We start from the raw sequence: 22514 nt of genomic DNA on the forward strand, positions 1-22514 counted from the left end.
TGGCAAGGTATCACTACCTAAATTAACCAGGAAGATTAAAATTCAAACACTGGTCAGACAACAAGGATTATTTTTGGTCATCTTTTTATAAAATCAAGATTATACAAATAGAAAATTTTAAAATATATAATAAACTGAATTTATTAGTTTTCTATTAAAATTTAACATTAATTTGAATGACATTTACATAGAACCAGAATCATCAAAAATAATTGAGGAGTTTGAAAAACAGTTTTGGAAAAAAACAGTTATCAAGGTTTCAGGTAGATTATTATTGAGGGAAAATTAATCTTCCATAAGTTCTTCTACATTTCTACACAGAGTGGAACAAAAGGAAAATTAACATAAATTAACACAAAAAGAATTAATTTAGTTACTATAAGAAGCACTTCCTTTACAACTTTATCAAAGCACTTATCCAAGAAATCCTCTGGAATCTCATTCCTTAGGGACTGTTAACCTATATAAAGCCCCATTATTTACCAAAATCTCTTCTGTTTAGTAGAGAAAAATTAAATAGCACATGTCACCTTTATATGTATCATAAAACACAGTCTACAATCTCTCAAGCGATTTGTTATGTAGTACAGATTATTAACAACTGAATAATTTACATAGATTTTACATGGCAAATATCTAGACATTCCCTCATACCTTAGCATAATTCCCCCTATCACTAGCCAGCCTCTTGTATGGTTGTTATGCTAATAAAAATGAAGAAAGTGATACTGCCAAAGGTAAACTAAGGAGATACAGATTAGCATAAAGTGCTATAAAATAAATTGGATACATGCTTAAATCAATTACGAACAACTGGATTTTCCATACTTCTGTTTCCTTAAATTGCAAATACAGACTGTCTTGCTACATCATTATGAATAGTATGCTATATTCCAAATGACAATTTTCCTTTACCTAAAGATAGGAATTAGGAAAGCATTGGAATCAGGCAACATTCTTCTTAGGAAAACGGGCAACCTAGAAGTTAACCAGTGTTATAATCTAAAACACCAACTACTGCTTCATCTCTGCTGACATTTAACACCTACCTCCTAATCTGCTACATACTATTTTGGTTAAACATCAAATTTTCAAATGAAATTTAAAATAGAAAATCACTGTTATGTCAAACTTGTAATCAGAAGAAATGTAAAAGAACAAATAAAGCACAATAGGAAAATCTTTCTACCAGTTTAATCTATTCAATAACACGAAAAAACAAAAAACTAAGTGCTTGTTAAAGAAGTGAATTTTCATGACTATCAACACATTAATGGAATGACAGACAATCATTATAGTTCTTCCATGTGATGTAACAGGTACATCTACATGTAAGACAACAACTCAGTCTTTCTTTTGAAGAAAAACATATACATAAACACACAGACAAAGAGATACAAATGTGTTTGAAGAGTCTTGAATGTTGCATCTTGGGCCCAATGGATAAACCTAACTTTCAGTAGTAGAACTTCAAGTGGAAGAACTGAGTCATTATTGTAGTTTTATTATAGTAATGTTTGTTTTAGCATAGAATGTTTGTTTTCATTTCTTTGTAGAGAGACCTTATTCACTAAATATACGTAAATATATAATTTGTATTTACTTCCACACACCTAAAGCAATGATCTGGTGACTATTCAGGTGGGTGCCACAACTAAAAAAGGAATTACCTTTAAAATGAATCTCTAAAAGCCTGAGACAATTAAATTCTTTGTTGCTCTATTTGAAAGTACTCTTAGAAGTACTCTGAATTTTTATGCAGATATGGATACAACTAAGTTGAAAGAAAAGTGATCTTTGTTTTCATAACCCACTCAGGATCATTTAGCAGTCCAACGAACAATGGACTGCGGGGATAGACAATGGAAAAAACTCTACCATTTCCCAAGGGTATGGACATAAAAATATTTCTTTAAGTATAGACTGAGCTCCTTGAGAACGGTGATTATGAGCTCCTTGAGGACGGTGACAAATAGGAGATACTCAATAAAAGTGGGCTGACCAAATGAATAAATGTTACAGTTAGGGTGCTCATTCACTCCCACAGCTAAGAACAGGCTTTCAAGGAAGCCACTTAATATAATGCGTAGAATGGTTTAGAGAAGAATTCCCTTTTCCCCAGACAGACAGATATCATAAAAATTGGGTTGATCTACCTCATTACTCTTGCTCTGAGATAGTGTCAGGCTATCATTGGTCAGTTCCTCATCATCAGCACTGTTTCTGCTAAGAACTTTACTCTTCTTCTTCTTGCAGCCCCCTTCACTGGCAGGACTGCTATGATCTTCATCGTTGCCTTCGTCGTTCTCGTCCTCATCACTCCCACTTCCCTCATCCTCATCATCCTCATTGTCTCCATCACTTCCTTCCTTCTGAGACGCAGATCTTCCCTTTCTTTTCACTACAGTGGGTCGCCAATCATTGTCATCTTCACTGTCATAGTCATCCATGTCATTCAGCTCTTCCATGGATACAAAATCCAAAAGTGGTCGGTTCCGACGAAGGTTCCACTTTTTTGGCTCGCTGACTTGCTCCTCAGCAGCCGTGGTAGCGGGGCCTGAAGGACACGGGTGAGCAGCAGGAGGGCTCGTGGCTGGCGTGGCGGAGGTGGCAGCAGCAGCCACATTATCAGATACTGTTGCTTTCTCTTTCTCCTTCTCTCTCTCCTTCTCTTTCTCTTTTTCCTTTTCTTTCTCCTTCTCTTTTTCCTTTTTCTTCCTAGGTCTTTCTCCACTCTCTTCCTCCTCTTTCTTTTCCACCTTAATTAACTGTTTTTCTGATGACAGCACTTCTTCCTCCGCACAACTTTTAAGTTGATCTTCTTTTACTTTAATGTCTTCATTCAGTTCTTCCTCTAAAATGTTTTCTTCAGAATCACTACAGGAACCTTCTCCACTGTCCTTTGAAGGATCTTCACTTCCATTACCACTCCCTTCAGAATCTGTTGAAAATATGAGAAAAAAAAACCACACATATGTATATACATACACACACACACACACAACGCTGACACAAATGAAACCACCAAAATTTGTGAGTAACTTGCAAAACAATATAAACAAAGTTAAGTCAAAGAATGGTAGACATTCCCAACCTGATTAAATAATAAATCAATGAAGTTGATATGATTCTAGTTTAGTATAGCACTAATGAAGATGAATAGATGTAACTCTAAATTAAAACATGCTTTAAAACGAGGACCACTATTTTGTGTCATAGGTCTCACACTATACTTGGTACTTTAGAGGCTTTTTTTTTTTTTCTAAAAGTAAATGTGCTTCTTTTTAAATTGAGCACTTGATTTTAACTTTATAATACAGATTATATTCTTCTGTTACATCTTTCTTTCCTAAATTACATGGATTGGCAAACATGGAGTCACATTCAGAGCAAGAAAAATCTGACCCCCCTCCCCCCCAAAAAAAACCTGTTTCATTTATCTCACTCTTTACCTAGTAAAAGTGAACCCAGATATTTATGACAGTCAACCTGTACCACATCTCTAATATACCAATCAAATTTAGGAGCACCAAATACACAAGGGAAAAACAGACAATAGCAATGGCACAGAAAATGGAGGTTGCAAGATATTTAAGTTATCCACTTTTCTGCTTATTAGGATACTGTTCATATCAACAGAAGAGTCACCTAAACTTCCAAAGGTTCTAGGCATTAATGACTAGAGCCCCTAGATTGAAAGAAATTAGTGCATTTTTTAAAAATGAATCCGTCTTAGACAAGAGCAAGCACAGCTGTCACTAAAAAGATAGTTTGAGGATATTAAGAGTTCTTGCAGGACCACAAGCTTCCTAGCAAGTGCTATCCATTCCTGCCTGGGACAGTCCACACCCTGTTAGACCAACACTATTCAGTAGCATTCCAAGCCTCTTTACATATAATCAAATAAATAAGAATCTAAAATATTTGTGGAAGGAGAGCAGGAAGAAGTAGGAAACAAACCAGTCAATAATCAGGTCGTAGCCAACATCAATAGTAAAATCTGTAGGGTGATGAATATTTTGTACCTATAACCACAAAAACGGTAACCATAAAATCATGGAAAAAATTCATATTTTTGTACCATTTTAATTTCTGTTAACTCAACCAGCATTAGCCTCTATAATTACCTGTCCATTGAAAGTAAAAAAAGTTGTCTGTTATTAGTATCTGGTTTCTAAAATATCTCAGAAATCCTTTACAAACAGCTGATGAAGAAAATCCTGAAAGTTAAATCACATAAAAAAACACAGACTAACATTTAGTCGATGCTGACTGAGCCTGTAAAAGCACTGTCAATCTCAGGATTATCATACAGTGCCTATATCTCATTCAGGACTGCAATGAAAAAAGCATTCTCAACCTGAACAATCTTGCAAAGGCCACAAGAGTAATATAATGTCAGCCAACAATCCTTTGTTTGAAACTTTTGGAGCCAGATGTGTTTCAGAATTTAGATGTTTTTCCCCCAGATTTTGCAAACATAGCATGCTGCATGCACAATATATTACACTAACACCACCGGTGGGGTCTATGGTACTATCGTATAATCAAATACATTATTTCTGCAGTGAAAAGTATGAAGATTTACGTAAGATAAGTAAACACTACAAATAAACTCCTATCAGTTCCAGTCAGATTTTATCATCAAATAAGTTTATGTCAACATAGGAAACATCTTTGAATTTGTTAGCAAATTTTTAAGGAGAGTGTGGACGCAGTTAACACAAATAGGGGAAGTCCAACAGCTCTACAAATCATTAAAGAAAAAAAAATGGTGATCTTTTCATACCATTCACAACTATTAGACTCAAACTACCAAGAAAAAAATACTTCTGATAAAGAAAAAAAAAGTTCCTAGGTAATTTTAGATAAAAGTGAAAGTTGCTCAGTAGCGTCCAACTCTGCGACCCCATGGATTGCAGCCCGCCAGGCTCCTGTCCATGAGATTCTCCAACCAAGAATACTAGCCATTCCCTTCTCCAGAGATCTTCCTGACCCAGGGATCAAACCCAGGTCTCCTGCATTTCAGGCAGATTCTTGACCTTCTGAGCCACCAGTGAAGCTCATTTTCAGATAAAGATCAAATAAATAATAAGCAGAGTTAACCAAATGCTTCAGAGGCAAAGACGGATCTTTGTGCATACTGATGAAAGAAAACTGGAACATCCTGAAAGCAATGCAGATTAATTATAATTAATTATAAGTAGATATAATTAATTATAATTAAGAGAGCTGTGAAATGGAGAAAAGGTACTTTTCTTCTGGATTAACCTTGTAGAATTTTTTCTTAATTATAAAGTACTCCTAATAATTTTTACCAGTAAAAACATAATAGTAGATAGAAAAAAAAAAATGATCAAGTGAGGCACAAATGTGGACTCCTGAATCAAAACCAAGACCAATCCAACTTTGGTAAACATTAGTTGGAAATTTTTCAAAATGTCAAGAATTTCTGCAATTTTGTTTTGGTTGTTTCTGCCAATGCCAATAAATTATTTTTTAAAGTACTCTTTGAATCTGTTTTTGTTTTCTTATCATGCCTGAATAGAAAGCAGAATCTTAAATAGATTAATTAAATGTTTTACATTTGTTAACATTATTAGAAGAATCTGAGATTTTCCCACAAATTTCAATCCTAGTAGCTTACCCAACCCTCCATTCTCCAAATATAACACATTAGCCATACTCCAACTGCAGGGGATCAGGAATTTTCAAATTTTACTTTTCTCTGATTTCTGAAAAATAACTTCAACTGATTAGTTGTAACTTCTTTTTGGTACATATGCACTTGAGGGATGGAGACAAACAATGTTTAGTCACAGGCATTACTTAGCAATAATGACAATGAGAAAAATCAGAGTCCTGGGCTATCTATAATTGTATTTTTGTAGATTGCAATGAAAAATTTCCTATTCAAACAATGTTCCAAGTCATCACTTTTACAACCATTAAAAAAAAGAGAAAAAAGCAATAATAGACTAGAGAAATAAACCAGATATTTCAAATACAGCTATTGTGGACACAGGAATAGAATTAATTCTAATTCTACAATAAAAAAATTTTTAATTAGAAAAAAAATCTTTAAAATTGAAATCTCTATCTCCTAGTCAGTTAAATTAATGGTGAGGTGAAGTGAAGTGAAGTTGCTCAGTCGTGTCCAACTCTTTGAGACCCCGTGGACTGTAGCCCACCAGGCTCCTCCATCCACGGGATTCTCCAGGCAAGAATACTGGAGTAGGTTGCCATTGCCTTCTCCAAGGGATCTTTCCAACCCAGGGATCAAACCCAGGTCTCCTGCATTGGGGGTAGACGCTTTAACCTCTGAGCCACCAGGGAAGCCCTAAATTAATGGTAACCTTTCTCAAATACAATCTATCAGAACCTCTGCAAGCAACAGCTATTTCCACTAACAGACAGTTAAATGTTTTACAGATAAAGAAATTAGAACTCAACCTTAAAGAATCCCTTCACAATATTCAATGCTTATGTTTTCTCCATGATAAATATTAAATAATAGAATCAGTTAATAAATATTAAGTAATTAAATCAGGATGATTTAATTCAGTTTTATGGTAGCTTTGCAATATAAAGAATCATCTTTGTTCATCAATCTTAATTATTTAACTATTCTGTTGGCTGATGTAACAATAATTAGGATTATACACATATACAACAGGTAACAGACACATCACTGGTCTAGTAGTCGTTCAGTTATCATCCTGGGGACACTGTAAGCTAATCTAGTATATTTCTTTTCAAAAAGCCAGTCAACACAACTCATCTTCTACTCCTTACTCTAGTTCTACTTGTGGCACTTTGTATTTTCTGGGTAAATCCAGACCAATGGTTCTCAAGTGGGTACAATTTTGTCCCACAGAAAACATTTGGCAATGTCTAGATATAACGGTTGCCACAAAAGGGCAGGGCTGGGATAGGAGTTAGGTAGCGTAGATGTTAAAGGCAGTTAGCAGAAGACAGAGATGCTGCTAAATATCCTCCAATACAAAGGACAAGCCTCCACAACAAAGAATTAACCAAAACAAAATGACAGTGTTGCTGAGATTAAGAACCCCGGTCTGACATGTAAGATCTCAATTTGACCTCATTCTATTTTCCCAGGCTCATCTCTTCCACTGTTCTTTTATTCAAATTCTGATCTCCATATGTAAATAATATTTACCATCCTCCACACTCTTTAACACCTAGTGTTTCCCTCACCTAGGTTGGGACTCTTTCACTTCCTAGTTCAACCCTCATCTCCTCAATGAATCTTCTAAATCAAGCCAGTCTAAAGTAATCCCATCTCCTTTGAAAGACTGGAACTAGATCATGCTTTATAATATCTGTCTCCTTTTGTATTTAATTATTCCAGTATTTATTATTTCTTTGTGAATTCACCATAACATCCAGCAAAGAGCTTTTAAGCAAAATAACAGTTGGTTAATGAAAAACCAGATTTGCTCATTAGCCAAAGTCAGTTAAGCAGAAAATACTACCAAGGCAAAATCTAGTCTCAATCTTTTGGTTAAACTGTTTTCTGGCAATTTGGACCAACCAAACTAACGATGGGCTTCCCTGGTGGATCAGTGGTAAAGAATCTGCCTGCCAACGTAGAAGATGCGGGTTCAATCCCTGGGTAGGGAAGATCCCCTAGAGAAGGAAACAGCAACTCACTCCAACATTCTTGCCTGGTAAATCCCATGGGCAGAGGAGCCTGGCAGGTTACAGTTCATGGGGTCACAAAGTCGGACACGACTGAACAACTAAACAACAACAAAACTAACTATGGCTCAAGAGCTAAAGTTAACCATCTTACTTTGGCTAAGGGTTGGGGAGACACAGCACTGCTATTTTATCTTGTTTAATAAACATAGTACATGCATTTATCTTCAACATTATTCCAGCTGCATGTGGTGGTTTAGTCACTAAGCTGTGTCTGACCCTTGCTACCCCATGGATTGCAGCCCACCAGGCTCTTCTGTCCATGAGATTTTCCAGGCAAGAATATCGGAGTAGGTTGCCATTTCCTTCTCTAAGGGATCTTCCCAACCCTGGGATCAAACCCAGGTCTCCTGCACTGTAGGCAGATTCAATCCTACTTTAAATGTTTCCTATCCCATCTTAAGTCATAGTCTCAGATATAATCAGTTTAAGCCAAACTATGAAACTGCCAATAATCAACTGCCTTTAGTCCTATAAAGCTGATTAATTTCATAGGGTACCAGCTAACATATGGTTCTTCTGGTGGTAACCACCATAAATTTGATATGCTTACACATTATTTTATGATTAATTTGAAAATTTATTTAGTGATTGTCCTCAATCAAAAATGATAGATTTAGTCCTACTTTTACATTAGAGATAAAATAAAAGATGGTCTATTTTCAGTTCATACTTTTCTAAAGGTAGAAGCTAATAACACTTAACTGTTGATAATAACTTGCCAAGTTTATTGGCAGCTCTTTTCTGAATTTTATCTTTTTCTATTTTATCTGAGAAGCATAAAAATTATGTCTATCTGCAAGGGTAATCAGTTTTCAGAAATTTCAATATTTATTCTTAAAGCCAGACAGAAACACAAAGTTTTCTAGTCAGAATTTCAGAATTCAAAATGAATACCGGAAGAAATTCATAGAATCCAATTAAAAAACTGAGGCCCACCACTCTAACCATTGTAACATTAAGTCTGAACGAAGTCAACAGTTTATTGAGTTAGTCATTTTTAACAACTTTGTAGGAGTCTTTTTTTTTGGCCATGAAACATATGGGATCTTAGTTCCCCAATCAAAGACTGAAACAGCAACCCCTGCATTGAAAATGCAGAGTCTTCACCACTGGACCACCAGAGAAGTCCAGAGTTAGTGATTATTAAAGACTGCTTTAAAAGAAGCTATGATCAGAAAGACTATTATTAAAGATTATTACTATTCAGTTACCATTTTTTCACCTCCAGTTTAATTGCCTATTACTAAGTAGGGCTGGGATTCCACAACTTCAACGTGTTTGAAAAACAGTGATAACTCAAATGTCTTATTTCCTATAAGAGTCCAACTATCTTACAAAGAGAAGAGAAAGGATTCAAACAGGAAGCACTGGTCGTCTAGATAAGCCAGCATGTCAGCTATGGGAGACAATACACCTTAACCACGAGTGGAAAATACAATTCAATTTCTCCTATTACCCATTTAAAAAAAAAATCATTTTCTACTAAACTCTCAGTTATGATAACAAGAGCTGCACAAACAAATATGTGACCTTTGGGGCCCAGGAAGGAAATTACAAGTATAGCAGACTAGACAACTGAAAGGATATATTTTTAATTACTTCAGAAGACTAAAAAAATTATCAACCTAACAAAACTCACCATTTTCACAAATAACAGATAATTCACATCAACCATGATTAAAATTTAACAAGGTGAGGGGGTCTCTATTTAGCTTGATATCAAAAAATTATTTTGAGAAAGCAATTTGTATCATTAGATTATTTTAACCCTTGTAAAGAGAAGTGCTACATCTCAATAAATAAAACGAGAAAAATTATATACAAAGTCAGAATTTACCGTCATAAAATTAATTATGGAATACGTAAAAGAAATTAAGCTTTGGAGTTTTTCCCTAACGGTATTTTAGTAAGTCATAATTTCTGAGACCCAACCATTTTTGTCAGTTTACAATCTCAACATGACAAACCAAAGCTGCATTCTAGCAAAGAATATCGCTTTCTGCCGGTTTTCAACAAGAACACTGACATAGGTTTAGATTTTACTTCTTTCCCTTCCTTTTTTCCCCTTTGGAAATACCAAACAACAGTAAACCAAGTGAGAGATGAAAGAGCTGAAAAACAAAGGAGTAAAAAAATTAAACAATATAAACTTTACAACTTTTGATTGCTGGGAGTAACCTCAATTAGTCACCTTGATAAGAAAGTACAATAGTTTCAACTTAAGACTACATCTATCCACTTTCAGGGCCTAAGCAGTGAAAGCATTAAAAATGTTGAGAATCCTAAGAACTGGATTAGATGCATTTAGGCTAAGTGGCTTCATGCAAATTCTTTAAACTCGGTGTCCCTGTTATCTGTAAAATAGTATCTCTTCCAAAGTTATTATAAAAATTAAATGAGATTATGGAAACAAAAAGTTGTTGGTAAATCACAATGTAAACTGTTCCTGTTGAGCTATTAAAAGTAAAATAGTAACACAACACAACCAAATTTCATCCCTTACTACCACATCTGGCAGGAAAAAAAAAAAAATCAGGAGAGAAATAGGACTAAGCACTGAAAATTCTCTAGAAGAATAATTTAAAACCTTTAAAAGGATAAAATCAATTATCCTTTAATTAATTTAAATTTAAATTTGATTTAAATTTCTCACTTGATTTAAATTTCTGTCAAAAGGGGTAGAACTAAGTAATTTTTATTGTTCATGTGTACTTCTATTTTTCACATAAAATATTTAAACATAATTTGTATTTCTCAGATTCCGGCAATGAAAACTTCTTATGTAGATATGTCTGTTGAATTACAATGAACAAAAGATAAAAGGGAAAACATACGTTTCCATTTTTCAATTGTGTACAATGTTACTATATGATTTCAGTTGTGTGTATTACCGTATGAAATTTTTTTAAGTTTATTTTTAAAATCACAAAATAAAATTAGCAAGCATTCATGCTTGTAGCTCAGATTTTTAACGGCCCAGTCCACAGGATCCAGCACCTACCAAAGTACAACTTTTTACTTTTGTCAATTTTGCGCTGGTAAGGGAGCTAATAGACAGAAAGCAAAACTCCTTCCAGAGGGTGCCAAGCAGTCTGAAAAGACAAACTCTTCCTTGGCGGTTCAAGGCTCCTATTACTCTCAGAACTGTACTCTACTTTAAGATTAGCTCTAGATTTTTCCCCACTCTGTCCATAAAGGAAGTGTAAATGTATCTTTAAGTAAACAACAGAGAAAACACTTCTGCATCTTGTGTCTTTCTGGTTTCCACTGTGTCTTTTTGTTTGGTGTTTATTGAGGTATGAAAGTGAAAGTTGCTCAGTCGTGTTCGACTCTGTGACCCCATGGACTCTACAGCCTATGGAATTCTCTAGGCCAAAATACTGGCGTGGGTAGCCTGTCTCTTCTGCAGCGGATCTTCCCCAACCAGGAATGGAACTGGGGTCTCCTGCAGCGCAGGCGGATTCTTTACCAACTGAGCTACCAGGGAAGCCTTTATTGAGGTATAGGTGATTTTCAATACTACTGCATCTTTGAAATAAATCCTTCTCTGACAGTTATCTGATACGTAGCAACAATAACAGAAGTAGTGATAGTATTATCCAGTGACACGCTCTAAGGGACATGTAGGAAATCAAACAGACAAAATAAAGTTTATGTGCTTTAACTTTATATTGACATTTTAATTAAAATCCATTCTTTTTAAGCAACGTCTGAAAATCAGCCCAACTCCAAAGAGCTGGGAAAAGGGAAGCGAGAAATAAACATTTACCTGAAGCATCTCCAACTTTAAAATCACTGTCATCTGAACTATCATAATCGAGAGCTTCTAGCAGAGAAGCTGCCAAAGGCTTCACCTGCCTCCTCTTGGAGCTGCGATCCACTGTTAAAAGAAAAACATTACATCGTCATTCATAATCACACCAAGCGCGAGGGAGAGCTGTGGTGCTGAAAGAAGGTACAGATGACCTCCTGCAGGTGGCGCAAATCTTTGTCTTAATTCAGTTCTCGGCAAATGGTGCGGTGGAAGGTTGGGGTGGGAATATTGGGGCTGGCCGGCCAGCTCCATGGGCAGGTTCAGCCCCAAGGCGCAGCAAGTAAGAGCCCAGGGCACAAAAATCAAAACTGGCCTTCTTGAACATCTTGCTTCTGAGACTTGCTCTCTGTAATCCCTCACTAAGACATCGTTAACAGTCAATAAAAAATTCAAAGCCCAGGGAATATAAAAAGCTATGTCCATTCCGACGGATCGTGGAGGGGGGGAGCGTCCGCGGAGGGTACCTCTTCCCACAGGACTCTCCCACCCCCGCCCTGCCCTCGCCGGCCCCGACTTCTTGGGCTGAAATGGATCTGTCTCCCCGCGGACGCCTCCGACACACTTACTAAGGAATCCGAGGTGGTCGTTTGGAGGAAACCTAGGAGAGGCTGCGATAGCACAGGCAGCGCCGAGGTCGAGGACTGAGACCAAGGAAATAAGTCCAAAAGATGCTATTAAAAATAGGCGGCGCCGCGGACCTGACCGGGGCGCCCCAGGTGCAGCCCCGCCGCTCCCCTCCCGCCCCCCGGCCCCCCGGTCCTAGCAGAACCGACCCCGGCCGCTCGAGCGCCTTCCTTTGGCGCTCCCTGGCCAAAGGCGCCCTCCGGCCCAGGCAGCGCGGCCAACCCGGCAGCCCTGAGGAGTTAATTTACCCCGCTAAAACGCTTAGATTAAAAAAAAATAAAGGAAAGAAAAACTTTATTATCCCGCAAACAAAAGCAACAAAAGACCCACAATCTGCACACTCCGAGGCCGGTTGCCTAAGACAATAGAGAAAACAACGACCCGGATACAGCTCTGAAGAGAAGGAAGTAAAAACCGGAGCTAGAGAGCGGCCCTAAAAGCAGCAGAAGCTGAGAGCGCGTGCGCGCGAGTCGCCTCGGCTGTATCTCCGAGAGGAGGAGCCGAACGGAGGCGAATGAAGACGAACGCGAAGCCGAGGGAGAGCCGAAAGGAGCCGAGTAATGCCGAGCGGGAACAGAGAGCCTTCCCAAACCCTCTGCCTGCAAATCCCTGATGCTGGGCCCTCAGTCCAAATAAGTAGGAGGTCAGTGTTTGTTTCTGAGAAGACAGAGCAGTGTGTGTGTCTCCATGAATGTGGAATAGTGCTTTGCATACACTTAGATAATATATTTTTTAAGATGAATTTTTAAATCCATAAAAATATGAGGAGAGTATGTACAATTGGATTTCAGTCCTTCAGCAGTTTCAAATGCCACGTTTATTTATATACAGGTTAGCTATTTTTTAAAAACAATGTTAAAATGTTAGAATCTGAGCAGTATTAACACTTTTTACGTGTTTCTATATCAAGGAGAAAGTAAGAAAATAAAGCTGATTCAGTTTATGTATTCCCCAGATATATATTGAGGGGTAATGTTTGTAACATAGGAAAATACAGAGTTAGGAAGGACTGTAAATGAAATATATAAGAAGCAAATCATGCAATACAATAGGGGCGCTTATTCTTTAAAGAAAACATGTTGAATTCTTTTGTGAACTGTAATTGAATTTTATAATACTAAATTTGAAAAAATAATAAATACTTACAGAGTGCAGTTTAGGGGATGCTTACATAGAGGCTGTACCTTCACCAAGAAAGTTATCTTTTCCCTGCCAGAGCTTAAGATATAGTTGAGGATACAAATAAGTCAGTGAGCAATTACTACCTATTGTGAAAAGGGCTGCCAGAGAAAAAGTACATATGCTAAGAGAAGTCTTCCTAAAGAAAGCTTTTTTTTCCTTTTTGATTTTTAAAATTTTATTTATCTGTGGCTGTGCCGTCTTCGTTGTTGTGCACCTTTCTCTAGTCGCGGCAAGCTGGCCACTCTCTCCTTGTGGTCTGTGGGCTTCTCATTGCGGTGGCTTCTCTTGCTGAGGTTTGCAGGCTCTAGAGCTTGGTCTCAGTAGTTGTGGCACATGGGCTTAGTTGCTCCAGGGCATGTGGAATCTTCCCAGACTAGGGATGAAACCTGTGTCTCCTGCATTGGCAAATGAATTATTAACCACTGGACCACCAGGTTAAGTCCAAAAGTCTCATTTAGCTCCAGACATAGTGTCTGAACTGGGCGGGAGAAGAGAGAAAAAGAGATGCAAGTTCCAGACCAAAGAAAGGACATAAGCAAATATCCAAAATGAATAGAGGAATAGAGATGACTAGTCAGATTCCCTGAAAGCTGGGCTACCTTGAATGCCTCAAGACATTCCACCGCAACCGTAGTTATTGCAACCTCATATTTCTGTGTTCCACATCACTGCTAAAAATGCAACGTCTCTGACCTTCTGATCTCTCTGAACCTTTAATTCCCTGACCCAAACCACCACTGCTATGTTCCCACTCAAACCTTTCTATCATACTGAGGAAACTTCCTTTCCAGAATTGTAAACTGTGAGTAAACTCTTTGTAAACTCTTTCCCGTTTCAGTATCTTTCTTGTGCCTCCTCGTATAAAGTAGGAATGTATAAAGTTTGTATGAAGTTATCACGAAACCCCCTCAAATGGAAGCCACTTGTTTTCTCAGTATCCAAAGGTGGCATCTGGTCCTTAGATGGCTTTCAGGAAGTGTCATAATTCAAAACGATTTGTAACCAAATTCAAGATACCTGGAGATAAAAAGATGGAGTGTGTGGGTAAAGTAAAATAAGCAATGAAAAAAGTTGAATTGTATTATCTGATTTGAGAGAGAAGCTGTAGGTCCTGATTAGTATTTTAAGAAACGAGAAAAGTGGAAATCAGTTTGTTATAAACCTAAGGATAACAGACATCAGCAACTCGATGGATATGAGTTTGAGCAAGCTCTGGGAGTTGTGATGGACAGGGAAGCCTGGCGTGCTGCATTCCATGGGGATACAAAGAGTCATGTGACTGAATAATTGAACTGACTGACTGAAGGATAACAGATCTGGCTCACAAAACATAACGGAACATGTCAGTTACATTTCTACTCTCCCCAAATTTCACTGAAATTACAGGAAAAAAATAAATATAAATAAAGCCAAAAAACCATAACTCTGCTATAAATCTTAGCAGAGTGTCACAAGCAAACTTTTGAGAGTAGAAGAGAATGTTAACAGTTATGGAGGTAGGCTCAAATTGCCAACAAAATCCACCTTACTAAAAAGTGCTTAATCTCATCTGGGTGAAAGAGATGAGTCACTGAAATGAGTTTTTTCAGAAGTCATTGTATAACCCTCAAATGACAGATAATAAGGCCTGTGAGAAGAGCTAAGACTTGGATAAATAGGTTGGCTAATTCATTCTGCTGCTGCTGCTAAGTCACTTCAGTCGTGTCCGACTCTGTGTGACCCCATAGACAGCAGCCCACCAAGCTCCACCGTCCCTGGGATTCTCCAGGCAAGAACACTGGAGTGGGTTGCCATTTCCTTCTCCGGCTAATTCATAAGAAGGCAAAAAAAGTTTCATAGAAATCCATTTGTAGAGGGCCTGAAAACAGTGTTTCTCCCCAGAATATAACTTCAAGTTCATTTTTATTAAGTAAGAAGTCTGATTCCAGAAATTACCAGAATGGGCACCAGGTTTATAGGAGAAAGAAGGATAATTAACCTAGTGCCATGAGCTGTCATGAGAAATAGGACGATCCAGCATACAAAATCACTCATAAATCATGAAAAAGAGCCTAGTCACATGTACTCTCCCTACATCACTGATCTTCTTCCTGCCCACCGTAATGATCAGAGTGAGGACATCTATAAACAGACCTCGTATTCTTTTATCTGCCAGGTGAACAGGACTTCTTATTTAGGCAACATACAAAAATTCGGGCTACCAAATCCACCTATTCTATGTATATAAACATAGAGGCAACCATGAATATTTTAGTAAAACTAACAACATGAGAGGATTTAGATTTTTAAAAATCTTTAAGACAATCATATAATTCATATATATCAGGTCTCATGTACATCATAGATTTAGAAGGTGAAAGGACATGGAGGCCACCTTCTTTCAGCTGTAGCAGTAGCAAAACAAAATCCATTATCTGTGAAAGTAGAATCTAGGTTCTGGCGTCTACTCACCATTTTCAAATGCATAACGTCATGGTGGAGAACGAGCTCTGGAAAAGATTAGCAACAATAGCTGCACTTTGTTTTCTGACTTTTAGATCATAGCTACAGTTGTACGGTTTTGAAACTCACAGCCTCTTTGGATTACCGACTTTCACTCTTTCAGTCCTTCTAATGAATTTGCATGTACCAATTTTTTTTTTTCAGTATAAAATACTTGTAATGGTTTCCATTTCTTCTACTAAAATTTTCTTTGATATGAATCCTTGCTAGAGAAAGGTGTTCAGAAAATAAATAAATAAAACTCAATCATGAAAATTAAAGATTTTTTGACTTGGAGTTTGTCAAAAGGCAGTGATGACTTCATTTATTGTTGAGGTTTAGTCATTAAGTCAAATTTGACTGTTTTGCAACCCTGTGGACTGTAGCCCACCAGGCTCCTCTGTCCATGGGACTTCCCAGGCAAGAACACTGGAGTGGGTTGCCATTTCCTTCTCCAGGGGATCTTCCCAACCCAGGGACTGAACCAGAGTCTCCTGCATTAGCAAGCAGATTCTTTTCCACTGAGCCACCGGGGAAGCACAGACAATTTATTAACAGTGGAAAATAGATACAGATGCAGTGATAAAAAAGTTATTTACAGTATTAAATGTAATAGCCAGGAATAAGGTGCCTATTGAAGGCAAATCTTTGGTGACAATGCTTGCTATGGCAGAATGAAAATTATTATTTTATCACTATTAGGATGAAATAAGAAATACTGATTTGGGCTGGAGCCAGCAGCTAGCCAAATGGCTGTCATTTGTGATCACTTAATTCATTGTAGAGTCTGTGGCTCATGTTATCTCACAATAGTTAATGTTTTCAGAGATATTCAGAAGAAAACAATATTGAAGAAATATAAAAAGATGGTGCTGAAATATCTGAGCTTCAAGAGAATGCTAAATGCTTCTAAAGAGAAAAGGCAGAATATCTACAAAGGAATAGAAATCAAGTTAGAATCAGAATTTTCAACTGCAACTCTGGATGACTGGGAACTTCTAAAACCGTCTCAATGCTTTCTAACAAAGGGTTCATTGATAACCACCCTTTTTCAGTTATGTAAAATATATGGCCACAGAATTTTCTCCAAGGCAACAAGGATCTGCTCTAGTGTTACAGAGTAAAAACTTTCCACATATATAAAAAATGAATAATACTGACTTTAAAATTAATTTTTCATAGATAATATGTACACACAGTAAAAAATGTTTAATGCACAAAAAATTTTTATGAAAATAAATTTTCACTTTATCTTTGTGCCTTAGACAGTCATCTCTCTAGACATAGCAGGATTAACTTTTTTTTAAAAGACGCTTAGCTCAGGGCTGAGTTTTTAAATCTTTACTGAGATACAGTTCACATACCATAATATCCACACTTCCATGGTGTAAAATTCATGGTTTTTAGCATATTCATAAGTTGTACAATCATCACCACTATCTAGCTGTAGAACATATATAACATCATCACAGAAAGATAGCCCAAACCCATTAGTGGTGACTCTCTGTTTTCTTATTTCTAGACCCTGGCAGTCATTAATCCACTTTCTATCTCTTGGAATTTGCCTATTCTGGATTTATATACAAATGAAATAAAAAACGTATAGTCTTCTGTGTCTGGCGTCTTTTGTCTAGCATAGTGTTTTCATGGTTCATCCACATTGTAACACAGCTTGTTTGTAAACTAACCTAATACTGTGAAATGTTATCAGTATTTGTTCTGCCTGGAGAGAAGATGAAAGAGGTATTTCAGTATTTGCTGTAATAGCTGTGTATTAGACAGATCTCTTAGACAAGCTGAGATATTTAATTATGTTTCAGTGCATATGAATGGCACTCTTAGGGGATGAGTTTCACAAGGGGCAAGTCCCAAGAAAGCAAAGCAGATGGGCAAAGACAGCATCACTGATGCAACATCACAAAGTGTACAACATTGTATGTTAGACAGACAAATAAGGTTAGTTAGAGACAGGAGTTTTCGTGTCATCAACTCAAAAGGTGGCAAAGCTTTCAAACAAACAAGAATGCATAAATAATATCTTCTGTTCTTTTTAATCCATCAAGTCTTCAAGTGACAGAACATAAACAAACTCCTCAATATTGTTCTAAATCTACACAACTCAGTTTAAAAAAAAATCTTATTGGAAAATATCAGAGGACAGTGAAAAATAAATGAACATAAAGATGAAAGGCTCAAGGAACAAAACACCCTTATAAACACCATCCATGCCAAGGCCAAAAAAGTCTCTCTTGAGCCCCCTCAATTAGTACCCTCTGTGAAAAGAAGAGAGGCGAAAAGCAAAGGAGAAAAGGAAAGATATAAGCACCTGAATGCAGAGTTCCAGAGAATAGCAAGAAGAGATAAGAAAGCCTTCTTCAGCGATCAATGCAAAGAAATAGAGGAATAGAACAGAATGGGAAAGACTAGAGATCTCTTCAAGAAAATCAGAGATACCAAGGGAACATTTCATGCAAAGATGGGCTCGATAAAGGACAGAAATGGTATGGACCTAACAGAAGCAGAAGATATTAAGAAAAGGTGGCAAGAATACACAGAAGAACTGTACAAAAAAGATCTTCACGACCCATATAATCATGATGGTGTGATCACTAATCTAGAGCCAGACATCCTGGAATGTGAAGCCAAGTGGGCCTTGGAAAGCATCGCTATGAACAAAGCTAGTGGAGGTGATGGAATTCCAGTTGAGCTCCTTCAAATCCTGAAACATGATGCTGGGAAAGTGCTGCACTAAATATGCCAGCACATTTGGAAAACTCAGCAGTGGCCACAGGACTGGAAAAGGTCAGTTTTCATTCCAATTCCAAAGAAAGGCAATGCCAAAGAATGCTCAAACTACTGCACAATTGCACTCATCTCACATGCTAGTAAGGGAATGCTCAAAATTCTCCAAGCCAGGCTTCAGCAATACATGAACCGTGAACTTCCTGATGCTCAAGCTGGTTTTGGAAAAGGCAAAGGAACCAGAGATCAAATGGCCAACATCCACTGGATCATGGAAAAAGCAAGAGAGTTCCAGAAAAACATCTATTTCTGCTTTATTGACTATGCCAAAGCCTTTGACTGTGTGGATCATAATAAACTGTGGAAAATTCAGAGAGAGATGGGAATACGAGACCACCTGACCTGCCTCTTGAGAAATCTGTATGCAGGTCAGGAAGCAACAGTTAGAACTGGACATGGAACAACAGACTGGTTCCAAATAGGAAAAGGAGTACGTCAAGGCTGTATATTGTCACCCTGCTTATTTAACTTCTATGGAGAGTACATCATGAGAAACGCTGGACTGGAAGAAGCACAAGCTGGAATCAAGATTGCAGGGAGAAGTATCAATAACCTCAGATATGCAGATGACACAAACCTTATGGCAGAAAGTGAAGAGGAACTAAAAAGCCTCTTGATGAAAGTGAAAGAGGAGAGTGAAAAAGTTAGCCTAAAGCTTAACATTCAGAAAACGAAGATCATGGCATCTGGTCCCATCACTTAATGGGAAATAGATGGGGAAACAGTGGAAACAGTGTCAGACTTTATTTTGAGGGGCTCCAAAATCACTGAAGATGTTGATTGCATCCATGAAATTAAAAGACGCTTACTCCTTGGAAGAAAAGTTATGATCAACCTACATAGCATATTCAAAAGCAGAGACATTACTTTGCCTTCAAAGGTCCGTCTAGTCAAGGCTATGGTGTTTCCTGCGGTCATGTATGGATGTGAGAGATGGACTGTGAAGAAGGCTGAGCACTGAAGAATGGATGCTTTTGAACTGTGGTGTTGGAGAAGACTCTTGAGAGTCCCTTGGACTGCAAGGAGATCCAACCAGCCCATTCTGAAGGAGATCAGCCCTGGGTGTTCTTTGGAAAGAATGATGCTACAGCTGAAACTCCAGTACTTTGGCCATCTCAGGAGAAGAGTTGACTCACTGGAAAAGACTCTGATGCTGGGGGGGATTGGAGGCAGGAGGAGAAGGGGACGACAGAGGATGAGATGGCTGGATGGCATCACGGACTCGATGGACGTGAGTCTGAGTGAACTCCGGGAGTTGGTGATGGACAGGGAGGCCTGGCGTGCTGCGATTCATGGGGTCGCAAAGAGTCGGACATGACTGACCGACTGAACTGAACTGAACTGTGGCCTATAAATATAGTCATTATCTTGAGTCTAAGACTATTTTTTTTCACATTTTATTTACATGAACCCATACAGTATATGTTATTTTGTTTCTGGTTTCTTTGACTAATATTTTTTCTGAGGATAATCTATGTTGTTGTAATTGTAGTTCATTTGCATTGTGGAAGCACATGCTTGAATATACCACAATTCACTTTTCATTTACCCTTGATAAACACTTTGGCTCTTTTCAGTTTATGCTATTATAGATAATGGTTTTATATGTATTCTTGTTCATGTCTTGGCATAAATAAGCACACATCTGTTGGGTTTATATCTCAGTAAATTATTGGACCATATTGTATTCAAATATTAACTTTAGCAGATTTTCAAAGCATAGTCCCAATTTATACTCTAATCAGCCATGTATTCAGGTAATGTATTTAGCAGGGTAGCAGGATATAAGATTAATATACAGAAATCTGTTGTATTTCTTTAAATAAACAATGAAATAATAGAAAGAGAAAGTTTTAAAGAGTCCCTTCTAAAATACCATAAAAACAGTACTTAGGAGAAACCCTGACCAAGGAGGTAAAAAATGTATATGCAGACAACAAAAGATTAATAAAGGAAAGTGAAGATGATTAAAATAAATGGAAAGATATCCCATGCTCTTAGATTGGGAGAATTAATATAATTTAAATAGGTATACTATCCAAAGCAATCTGCACATTAAGTGTAATCCCTATCAAATCATCCATGACATTTTTCACAGAACTAGAGCAAATAACCCTAAAATGTATATGGAACCGCAAAAGACCCAGATACCAAAACAATCCTGAAGAAAAAGAACAAAGCTGGAGATATAACCCTCCCAGACTTTAGAAAATACTGCAAAGCTACAGTAATCATAACAGCATGGTGTTGGCACAAAAATAGATATATAGATCAATGGAACAGAATAGAGAGCCTAGAAATAAACCCACAGCCTACATTCAATTAACCTTTGAAAAAGGAGGCAAGAATATACAATGGAGAAAAGACAGTCTCTTCAGCAAGTGGTATTGGTAAAGTTGGATGGCTACATGTACATAAATGAAGTTAGAACACTCCCTCATGCCACAGACAGAAATAAACTCAAATGGGTATTAATCTTTAGGCTTAAATATAAGACATGGCACCACAAAACTCAGAGAATAGAAAAAACACAGGCAAAGCATTCTCTGACATAAATCATACAAATGTTTTCTTGGGTCAGTCTTCCAAGGCAAAAAGAGAAGACAAGTTTCACCACTTATATGTGACATTTAAAAATATATATACATTTTCCTTTGTTGTGCAGAAGCTTTTAATTTTAATTAGATCCCATTTGTTTATTTTTGCTTTTATTTCCAGAATTCTGGGAGGTGGATCATAGAGGATCCTGCTGTGATTTATGTCTGAGAGTGTTTTGCCTATGTTCTCCTCTAGGAGTTTTATAGTTTCTGGTCTTACATTTAGATCTTTAATCCATTTTGAGTTTATTTTTGTGTGGGGTGTTAGAAAGTGATCTAGTTTCATTCTTTTACAAGTGGTTGACCGGTTTTCCCAGCACCACTTGTTAAAGAGATTGTCTTTACTCCATTGTATATTCTTGCCTCCTTTGTAAAAGATAAGGTGTCCATATGTGTGTGGATTTATCTCTGGGCTTTCTATTTTGTTCCATTGATCTATATGTCTGTCTTTGTGCCAGTACCATACTGTCTTGATGACTGTGGCTTTGTAGTAGAGCCTGAAGTCAGGCAAGTTGATTCCTCCAGTTCCATTCTTCTTTCTCAAGATTGCTTTGGCTATTCGAGGTTTTTTGTATTTCCATACAAATCTTGAAATTATTTGTTCTAGTTCTGTGAAAAATGTTGCTGGTAGCTTGATAGGGATTGCATTGAATTTGTAAATTGCTTTGGGTAGTATACTCATTTTCACTATATTGATTCTTCCGATCCATGAACATGGTATATTTCTCCATCTATTAGTGTCCTCTTTGATTTCTTTCATCAGTGTTTTATAGTTTTCTATATATAGGTCTTTAGTTTCTTTAGGTAGATATATTCCTAAGTATTTTATTCTTTTCGTTGCAATGGTGAATGGAATTGTTTCCTTAATTTCTTTTTCTACTTTCTCATTATTCGTGTATAGGAATGCAAGGGATTTCTGTGTGTTGATTTTATATCCTGCAACTTTACTATATTCATTGATTAGCTCTAGTAATTTTCTGGTGGAGTCTTTAGGGTTTTCCATGTAGAGGATCATGTCATCTGCAAACAGTGAGAGTTTTACTTCTTCTTTTCCAATTTGGATTCCTTTTATTTCTTTTTCTGCTCTAATTGCTGTGGCCAAAACTTCCAGAACTATGTTGAATAGTAGCGGTGAAAGTGGACACCCTTGTCTTGTTCCTGACTTTAGAGGAAATGCTTTCAATTTTTCACCATTGAGGATAATGTTTGCTGTGGGTTTGTCATAGATAGCTTTTATTATGTTGAGGTATGTTCCTTCTATTCCTGCTTTCTGGAGAGTTTTTATCATA

The 22514-nt window shown here is 37.2% G+C and overlaps 1 protein-coding gene across 3 annotated transcripts in view; it reads right to left on the bottom strand.

The window, feature by feature from the left end:
* PHF14 (PHD finger protein 14) overlaps nucleotides 1-12591 on the bottom strand; it is a 196130-nt gene extending 183539 nt beyond the window's left edge. For 2 of the 3 annotated variants that reach the window (XM_013963157.2, XM_013963158.2), the window contains exons 1-3: nucleotides 12106-12591; nucleotides 11495-11605; nucleotides 2157-2941 (exon numbers count right to left, since the gene is read on the bottom strand). In XM_013963157.2, coding sequence (XP_013818611.1) covers nucleotides 2157-2941; nucleotides 11495-11605; nucleotide 12106 — 897 coding nt within the window. In that variant the 5' untranslated portion in view covers nucleotides 12107-12591. The remainder of the gene's footprint in view (nucleotides 1-2156; nucleotides 2942-11494; nucleotides 11606-12105) is intronic. The other variant, XM_013963156.2, reaches the window with a different exon arrangement.

Source organism: Capra hircus, chromosome 4 (genome assembly GCF_001704415.2).
Source record: "Capra hircus breed San Clemente chromosome 4, ASM170441v1, whole genome shotgun sequence".
Taxonomy (NCBI): Eukaryota; Metazoa; Chordata; class Mammalia; order Artiodactyla; family Bovidae; genus Capra; species Capra hircus.